General features: G+C 38.3%; 1 protein-coding gene across 2 annotated transcripts; it reads left to right on the top strand.

The window, feature by feature from the left end:
* Positions 1–736: 736 nt before the first annotated feature.
* Positions 737–8,544, top strand: bdh1 (3-hydroxybutyrate dehydrogenase, type 1). 2 transcript variants are annotated; one of them, XM_058394520.1, is made up of 5 exons: positions 737–983; positions 3,329–3,439; positions 4,280–4,421; positions 6,222–6,374; positions 6,650–8,544. In XM_058394520.1, exons 1-5 carry the CDS (start codon positions 768–770, stop codon positions 7,114–7,116), a joined length of 1,089 nt encoding a protein of 362 aa, XP_058250503.1. In that variant the 5' UTR covers positions 737–767; the 3' UTR covers positions 7,117–8,544. The 2 variants fall into 2 exon arrangements, with proteins under 2 accessions (XP_058250503.1, XP_058250492.1); XM_058394509.1 differs by having other exon boundaries at positions 6,198–6,374.
* The last annotated feature ends 1,370 nt before the right edge of the window (positions 8,545–9,914 follow it).

The raw sequence follows: 9,914 nt of genomic DNA, 5'->3' as shown, positions 1-9,914 counted from the left end.
ATGCTCAGGTGAAATGAACAGCGCCTCTCAGTGGATATGATCAGAGCTCTGGTTCTACAATGTGTTTGTTTTTGTTTTTTTTTTACAACTGAACTTCTATAGTTGATAATAATAATAATAATAATAATAATAATAATAATAACAAGCTGGTGAGTTATTATTTATCACAAAGAACTTTCCTGCCCTTGATATCAGTTATTATTATTATTATTATTATTATTATTATTAGCATTGTTGTTGTTTATTTTTATGTATAACTTCTAATTGTAATAATAATATATTCTAATTATTAATTAGATTCAGTTATTATTGTGTTAATTATTATTATTATTATTATTATTATTATTATTATTATTATTACTATTACTATTACTATTATTATTATTATTATTGTTGTTGTTGTTGTTGTTGTTGTTGTTGTTTATTTTTATTTGTAACTTTTAATTGTAATAATAATATATTCTTCTTATTAATTCGTTTCAGTTATTATTGCTATTAATATTATTATTATTATTGGTATTGAAGTTGTAATTTCTTTCCCTATATTTCCTTTTAAACACATTTCCATGACCTGTTTATCTGAATGACATTAAAACTCGGGCCTCGTCCCTCTCCTCTTCAGCCTCCCTATCTAGGTGTCCTACATCAGATACACGCGGCTCGCTGTAGTGCACTAGGTGTTCAAAACAAGACGGTGTATTTGGGACGCGACCCAAGCCCAACCTTCCCTCCACCTCCTCCTCTCTCCCTTTCAGTGAAATCGCAAGATGGCCTCACAGCCGCTGGTTCGCGGCGCTCTGCTCGTCCTCTTCTCCGTCTTCCTCACGCTCCTCCTGGCCTTCGCGCTGCCCGCTGCTCTCACCTGGCTCGCGCAATGTGCGGGTTTCTCGGAGGAGGCTGGGGCCACGCACTGTCTCGCGCTGCTCTACGCGCTCTTCGTGCTGTGCGTGGCCATGCCCAGGATCCCGCGCGGATCTGTCTCGGTAAGCGACCTGACCTGCACGAGTCTTGTATTTACATTTATACTTATATTTATTTATAGATGTGCAAAAACACGTATGTAAATCATTATACAGCGTCAACAACATACTTTAGCGGTTACCATAGTTACCCCAAGTCGCATAGTGTTTATGTACAGCATCACAGCGCTCAACTGAGACAACTATTTCTTATTATTTATTTATTTTTTTTTTTTAAATAAACATTTTATTCCTTTCCTTTCTAATGAGTCCTAAACAATTTTGCCGTCAGTATTTTTCTTTTCACCTAGCTTCTGTTCTTCTGTACTGAGTTATAGACACTGTTTATATGACTGTTTATGACTGTATTTACAAATAGATTTTAAAATATATATACAGCGATTTAGAAAAACATCACATTTTATTTTAGAACTCATCACTTCTGGTGAAATCTGATATCTCATCCTGTTTTACTGTTTTTTATCTCATCCTTCCCTGCTTACGATCTAACTTATCTCTTTACTTCCTTTCTTATTATTTACTTGCTTACCTACTTACTAGCCTCCTTCCTTCCTTCCTTCCTACTTATTATTATTTACTTGTTTACCTACTTATCTGCCTCCTCACTTCCTTCCTTCCTTCCTTGCTTATTATTCACTTACTTACCTACTTGCCTCCTTCCTTCCTTCCTTTCCTTCTTTCCTTCCGTATTATTTACTTATTTATCTACTTGCCTCCTTCCTACCTTACTTCCTTCCATTCCCTTCCTTCCTCCCTTCCTTCCTTCATTCCTTCCTTATTATTTCCTTCCTTCCTTTTGTTCTTTTGTTCTTTCATTCTTTCGTTCTTTACTTGTTTGTTTACCTGGTTGCAGCCAAATCCTGCAGTTCCTAGAGCTAACGTTTGGCCACATCATCAAACATGATTGATTAATAAATCATGAAGTATCTGTTGTTGCATCACTGTTGGTCATCATTCATACAATCTCAGTCTAGCTTCTGTAAGGAACATGCAATCACTAAAGAGAGGACAAGAGGGAACGTTTTTGTGCAGAATGCAGAAAAAATAATCAACATTTTGTGAGTTAAAGCTGGGGCTATCTGAGGTTATTAGCCTACACAGCTGAACAGTGCAGTTACTCATCAGCGAGTGTCAGGGTCAGAGTCCATCACAGTGCAGCGCTTTCCCAACTTTAGTAGGTTTAAGGACTAACCCTGATGCCGACAATGACAAAACAGGAACTGAAACTTCATTATCTTTTATTTTGTCATCACTCATTTTTATGTCCAGGTTGGACAGGATTAGGAACGAGTACATCAGAGGGACAGCTCATGTTGGACGTTTGGGGGACAAAGTTAGGGAGGCCAGATTAAGATGGTTTGGACATGTTCAGAGGAGGGAGAGGGAGTATATTGGTAGGAGAATGTTGGACGTGGAGCTGCCAGGCAGGAGGCAAAGAGGAAGGCCAAAGAGGAGGAATATGGATGTAATAAATGAGGATATGAAGCTAGTGGGTGTAAGTGTTGAAGATGCAGAAGATAGGGATAGGTGGAGAGAAATGTGGTGCTGTGGCCATCCCTGAAGGGAAAAGCCGAAAGAAGCAGAGGATGCTAGATTATGCAATTTATAAACACCTGGAATTGACACTTGAACTTCACACATGATTTTAAAACACTTAATATAATTTCACACACCTTATCGATCTCAGGTTTTTCACAAATAGTGTAAGCTTTTTCATTCATTCATTCATTCATTTATTTATTTATTTATTTATTTACCGCATGCAGGTCATGTGTTTTTTCCCCTCATGCTTTAAAATGAATTATTTTAATTTCCATAATTTTGTTGTTGTTTCATTTTCCAGATGTGGTTTTCTAAGACTTTTTAATTTTTTGTTACATGTGTGTTTTTTTTTAGACACTTTACTTGTTCATGTGCATTTTGTTTCTTTATTTTATCTTTCGTTTATTTTCATCATTTTTTTTCCACATGCAATGCATTATTTATTATTATTTTATTTATTTATAGCAATGCATTATGCACTATTTTTCAATTTTTTTATTTAACATTTTTCTTTACTGTTTCCATGTACATATTTTATTTCCATTTTATTTATTTCTTTGCTGAATATAATTTAAATATAAATATAATTAATTACATTTTTTATTATAAATAAATTTAATTAACTATGTTCACTTTGTAAGCTTTGAGCTGTTTCCCTTTCCTGCCAGAAGATTAAGTATTGGCACCCCAATGCTGCTCCTGGACATGATTGTTTTTATTCCTTTAGAAAAATTAGACAGTGTGTGTGTTAGAGGAGGTTAAATACTAAAACATGACTGATGTTATTGTGTAATTTCCCGCCGCAGGTTGAGGGGAAGGCCGTGTTTGTTACTGGATGCGATAGCGGATTTGGCCACGCTTTAGCCAAGCACCTTCATAAGCTGGGCTTCACCGTGTTTGCCGGATGCTTCCTAAAGGTATCGTCTAGCAGATAAACACACAACACAGAGCTGCATGCTTGGTTTAAGGTGAAACATGATAAGAGGACGTGTGGTGTAGGTGTAAGAATGTGCCACTTGCACAATTCTGTATCTGCATCAACAGCAAGTTCACTCACTGGGATTAACCTCCGTGACTCAACCCTTCACTGTGATTAAATACTATTATAGATTATAACATAATAAGCCAAACCTTTAGTAGTTATTAAATACATATTTAAGATTAGAATATAACACGCAGATCTATTATTCAGCTTTTTTTTCTGTTAGTATAATATCCACATATCATGAAAATATTTTCTTTTCAAGACTTATGCATAAGGCTAAAAATATGTCTAAACCGCCTGCAGAAATGCTCTGTTCTATAAGACAATTTTAATTTTAATGTCTTATGTATTTAATTTGGATCATTTGATGTCAAACTAACATCCCTTTAGAAATCTAAAGCTTTCCCAAAAACATTTTTTTCTTTAACCTCTACAGGATCTTTGACTCAAGCCTTCAGATTGCGCTTGAAGTTTTCATTTCCTACTGAATAATACTCCTAGCTGAAGAATAATCTATTACTCTGTTTTTAAAAGGTATCAGTTTTTATATCGGATTCACTCGAATTGAAGTGGCCTAAATAACAAACAGTACTTCCTCTGCACTCTCACTCTCCTGAGTGTTTTCTCTGTTTATTCAGTCATTAATGAGTTCCTGGAGTAAATATTGGTTTTGGTAATTTCACACTGGTCAGCGTGAAGGCGTACAGCGTTAGTGTTGGATTCCAAAGCGGAGGTGATGGGGTTAAGTGTGTGAGGTGGTGTTGACCCACAGGATCAGGATGGCGAGGGAGCGATGGAGCTGGAGAACATGCACTCTGACAGACTGAAGGTGCTGCAGCTGGATGTGTGCAGTGATGAGCAGGTCTCTAAAGCGGTGGAATTCATCCGGGCCAACCTGGAAAATCCAGAGAAAGGTAGGAATGCATGATGTCAGTGTTTAAATAATATATTTCCAGACAAATTTATTATTCCCTTGTGTCTGATAATTGCATTTATTTCTTCATTTACATCATATTATACCTTCAACTGTATATGAAACACTTCTCATCAGTTGTTTCTTTTGCTGGCTAGAAAGAGAGAGGAGAGAGAGAGAGAGAGAGAGAGAGAGATCAAAGATGTGATAAAAAAAATATCTCTAGAAAGCTGATCATTATGTATAAATCACTGAGCAAAGTGAAGGAAGGAAGAAAGGTAGGAAGGAAGGAAGGAAGATGCAAATGAAGGAGCAAAGGAAGGAAGAAAGGTGCGAAGGAAGGAGTAAAGTAAGTAGCGAAGGAAGGAAGGAAGGTCCAAAGTAAGTAGCAAAGGAAGGAAGGAGCAAAGTAAGTAGTAAAGGAAGGAAGGAGCAAAGTAAGTAGTAAAGGAAGAAAGGAAGGAAGGTGCGAAGGAAGGAGCCAAGGTAGGTTCGAAGGAAAGGAAGGTAGGAAGGAAGCAAGCAAGGAAGGATGGAAGGAAGGATGAAAAGAAGGAAGGAAAGTTAGGATGGATGGAAGGAAGGTTTGAAGGAAGGTACTAAGGAAGGATGAAAGGTAGGAAGATGGGTAGAAGGACTGAAGAAAGGAAGTACAAAGGAAGGATGGAAGATAGGAAGGAAGGAAGAAAGGATTGAAGGAATGTACAAAGGAAGGATGGAAGATATGAAGGAAGGTATGAATGAAGGAAGGTATGTACATGCAGTATGTTACTAACTAGCTAACTAATATCACTAGCTAACTAACCAGTTTGTATGGGTTTTCCTCTGTTGCTATTTCTTTGGCTGTCTGCCAATATCTGAACATGTGATATTTCATTTTATCAGATTATCCACTGGGTTTATGATGAACAAACACACTGTGTTTCATCAGACATAAACAAGTTCTAAAGTGTGATATCATCAATAATAAGAGTTGCTGTAATGCTATAATAAGGAGATCTGCTGGGAGTTTGTGTTTAAGAGCCTGATTAAGATCGAAATAAATAGAATTAGTATAAGGGATCAAATCCGATTAAGGATTAAAGTCTGAAACCTCACACAGATGATGATGATGATGATGATGAGTGTAGTACCACACTGATGTTTATTTCAGATGAACAGGTTTGAGCTTCAGTAACACTGCTCTTATCCTCCATCATGAAAGTGCATCACCAAAGCTTTATCTTTCCTGTTAATTCTCTCTGACTATCAGACACATCTCACCGACCTTCACTACCTTCAACACCATCAGATGACTTTCAGTTTTGCTTACACGCATGCTTACTTTTAGGAGCGCGTTTTTTTTGTAAGGTCAACAGAGCGATGTGGGAAATCCTAAAACCTGGAAATAAGTCAGAATTTTCGCACTTCCTGTTCCATCGTCCTCCAGCGTCGCTTCAATGGCTTTTTGGAATTATTTGACAATATCCATTGTCCATATTATACTCCACTTATAGGCGGTGGTTATGATGTGAATGAGAGGCTAAACAGGGCTGCAGAGGCTATCACATAGAACAGGAAACACATCTCATTGTGTTTATACTAATAACACACTTTTCATTCATTCAGATTCGTGTGTGTGTTTGTGTGAGTGTGAAGAGGGAACATGTTTTTTATTTTTAATTTAGACCTTGAGAGGAACCAGACTCAAAAAGGAACAAGAGGGTGTGATTATAAATGATTATAAACACTGTAGTGTGTGATTATAAATAATCTCTTCTCTACAGTCATAGTTTAGTGGTGTGTTTGGTGTCTCCTGCAGGTCTGTGGGCCGTGGTGAACAACGCCGGTGTCTCTAATTTTGGGGAAGTGGAATTTACCTCCATGGACACGTACAAGCACGTGTCAGAGGTCAACCTGTGGGGAACCATCCGAGTGACCAAAGCCGTCCTGCCGCTGATTCGCAGAGCCAAAGGTGCGAGACGTTACTGAAACACTTTTACTCAGAAATGTTCATTTCTACTCAATGCCTGGACGTAATCACGGACATCATGGATTTTTGACATTGAACTTGAATTTAAAAAGATTATATAGATCCTGTCCTAGTATATCTATCTAACTATATCTATATAATAACACTATAATTCATTCATAATGCACTGTTATTTTTGCTAGGCTGGATACACCTTGTCATATAAACATTTTGGAATATAAACCGAGTTCCTGCTGCATGTTGCTGCTGTGTTGCAGGACGTGTGGTGAACATCGCCAGCATGTACGGCCGGATGGGAAACGCCCTGCGCTCTCCGTACTGCATCTCTAAATACGGCGTGGAGGCCTTCTCCGACTGCCTCAGGTACGAGATGAAGGCATGGGGAGTCAAAGTGGCCGTCGTCGAACCGGGGAACTTCATTGTGGCTACGGGGATCCTGACTCGCGACATCGTGGCCTCTACGGCCGAGAAGCTGTGGAAGGAGGCGCCCGCTGACGTGCAGGAGGACTACGGGAAGCCCCACTTCGAGCACTACATGGCCCTGATGCGTTCCTACTGCAACAGCGGCCAGCGTGACATCACACCCGTTCTGGACGACATCACGGATGCCGTCATGTCCAAACGGCCGTACACACGCTACAACCCCATGGAGCCATACTGGTGGATTCGCATGCAGGTCATGACCCATCTCCCAGGAGCCATTTCAGACCGTCTGTATTTCTGAAGCGTTCCCATTCTTCCTCTCTCTCTCTCTCTCTTTATTATCTGTCCATTATCACACTTCTCTTACACTTCATCCTTAATACACAAATGACTCTCAGTTATATAACACCCCGGTGACCTTCCTCATGAGTTCTGCATGCAAGCACAGACATTCCTGATGATTCACACGACAACTGATCAATAATTACTCTAGAATTGTTTTGTTTTTCTTTCCACCCTGATGTATGGTACGTGTCGGATTATCATGGATCAGAAACTCGACAAGTGGTCTCCCGAGTAACACAAACAGAAAAGCACTCAGAGATCGCAAGTATATAAAAAAAAAATCTCTAGTCCGAGAGAAACTAGCGCTCTCCTCCGAGCGTGGAGGGCGGGGATTGGTTAACTGAATGAATTAGAATACAATATCTCAACAGATTTCCCTTCTCCGAGATAGGAACAGTTATTAACAGAATTTCATCAATAAACATTTATAAATCAGACAGACTTTAGAAGAGAACTCTGTCGAGAACTCTATCGCTCTGTGGAGAATCTCAGATAGACACACTGCCAACCTGAATACATTAAAAAAATCCAAAAAAATTACACTCTTTTTCCAGACATGATGTAAATCCCATAGCTCAGATACTCAGTGTTTCTTTATGGAGTTTAACATCTGCCCCTAGACTTTCATTCTAAGCGTGTTTTAATCAATTAAAAGTCTTTCTGATTTTATTTCAGTGCAGAAAAACATTTAAAACCCTGCACTATGGAAATCGTGTGTGTGTGTACAGTATACACGCTCCAGATGTGGAGGATTTTAAATGGGGAAAAATAAGATGGAGTATTCCTTGAACGTCATCTACAATCTTAATGATTAATAATCCCAGTTGAAGCTTCTAATTGGAACAGATTAGTCACTAATCACTGCAGCAATATCGGTCGCTTCAGGTACTTTAAATGGAGCTAATCAGTATTAGATGGAATTATCGAGATGTAATCTCTCTCTCTCTCTCTCTCTCTCTCTGTCTGAAATCTGTGATAAAGATATATAAAATAATGTATTTTCTATCTCTATAAAGCTATATATATATTTTCTTAAGCTGCTGAGCATGTAAAGGGTTAATTCTTCACTGCCTGGCTAGCGTGACTGTACAGTCTGCAGCTGAAGAGGAAGTGGACATATCTGTATCTGTGTGAAATGCGTGCGGTCAGTCAGAGACAGCACATCCCTCAGTTTGGTCTGTTTTCAGGAAGACAGCAGACCACCACGGGATAGAAGAGGATGTCTGTGTTTGTGTCCAGACTCCCACATGAGGGTTACGAAGCAGTCTGTGAAATGAAGCAATATAATAATGTCATAGTCTTTTTTTTTTTTTTTTGTTGGCTCATGAATTTGTTCAGAAATATTTTTAGCAACATGTAAATGTTTTCACAGGATTAAGATGAACTAATACATACCGGATTTCAGATTATCGGTAATCTACAGAGCATCTTCGCTGCATTTAGACACACCCACAAAACACCATGAAAGGTAAAGCCGACTTAACCCATTGGGATTCAGACACAGTACAGTGGGAAGGTGTGACAGTGATGACAGATACACAGAAGTTGTGTTTGGGATGTTTTTTGGGATTGCGACGTTACAAATAAAGTGTACTTTGGGAAAATGGTGACTAAATAGTGATCAAGTGCCTGTTATGGCTTAGATTCAGCGCTCTGAATCGTCCAGCGATGCATGTCTTTTACCATGGAAACACAAACTCATCCTGCTTTTCTAGGGTGCTATTACTTTTGTCCTAGTCGAACGGTAGATCTTATTCGTCTTTATAGACTTGCTTCGATTTGCTCTCGATTAAAACGTTCATGTATATATTTGTGATGAATGATGTGATTTAAAGATGATCTGAATCTCAAATCAATCACAGAGACTCATCACCAGTGATAGGTGAATTCCATCCATTGAGGTTCACATTGTGGCCTTAAAAAACTTCCGGAGGATACCAACGGTTTTCTAGCTGAAGTTTATTTGCATAAATCCAGTTTATTCTATGTATCCAGTGTTTATTCCGTGTATCCAGTGTTTATTCCGTGTATCCAGTTGGATCACAAAAGATATAGAGTTTAAGCTGTATAAATTAATAAATAATTTTTTCCGGCTCGGCCACCAGAGGGAGCAGCTCTTGTGTTTTTATAGAAAATAGAAATTGTTAAGAATTTAATTTTAAGATTTGGGCTTTGCTACAATAAAAGTTCTTTGAGAAAGAAAGTGTATTTTTTTTTCCTCAGAAAAATGCTGATGGATATCAGATGGGGGCGTGGCTACAAGGGGAAAAGATTTTTTTTAAATTTTCATGATAAAAAGCTAATATTTATTATATTTATTTCTCAGTGTTTTTCTTACATTACCCACAATGCCATCGGATCAGGTGTTGTTAATGGGTGGGATATTGCCTGTGCTTCATCTCTGTGGAAAGAGAACGATGCAGCAGAGCTTTAGTCCTTTAGCATGTTTGCTGTCTCAGTGTCCACTCTGGAGATGCTGGAGTTCTCATAAGTATGGTGTTGAACATCTCTGAAATAAATAGAGATGTTTTAGAATGTTTAACCCCCCAAAAAGTAGATCATTAAACATTTATGGAAGGAGTCTCTGTCTCAGTCTCTGTATCAGTCTCTGTATCAGATAAAACAGAAGTGAGATCAGGAACGAGCTTGTCTAGAGGATGTTCTGTAATAAAGGAAAGATAAGAGAGAACACAAGACAAAAAGAAAAAGAAAATACATGACAAGATAAGACAAGACAAGACAAGACAAAAAAAG

The sequence above is a fragment of the Hemibagrus wyckioides genome, linkage group LG01 (genome assembly GCF_019097595.1).
Source record: "Hemibagrus wyckioides isolate EC202008001 linkage group LG01, SWU_Hwy_1.0, whole genome shotgun sequence".
NCBI lineage: Eukaryota > Metazoa > Chordata > Actinopteri > Siluriformes > Bagridae > Hemibagrus > Hemibagrus wyckioides.
Note: the sequence above shows the minus strand (reverse complement) of the source record. Positions and strands in the feature narration are given on the sequence as shown.

Bases quoted from the DNA above. Each gene is read 5' to 3' on its own strand.
- bdh1 (XM_058394509.1), top strand. From the start codon at position 768: ATGGCCTCACAGCCGCTGGTTCGCGGCGCTCTGCTCGTCCTCTTCTCC. The intron at 3,440-4,279 runs GTATCGTCTAGC...GTTGACCCACAG, and splicing joins TTGCCGGATGCTTCCTAAAG to GATCAGGATGGCGAGGGAGC. The intron at 6,375-6,649 runs GTGCGAGACGTT...GCTGTGTTGCAG, and splicing joins GCTGATTCGCAGAGCCAAAG to GACGTGTGGTGAACATCGCC.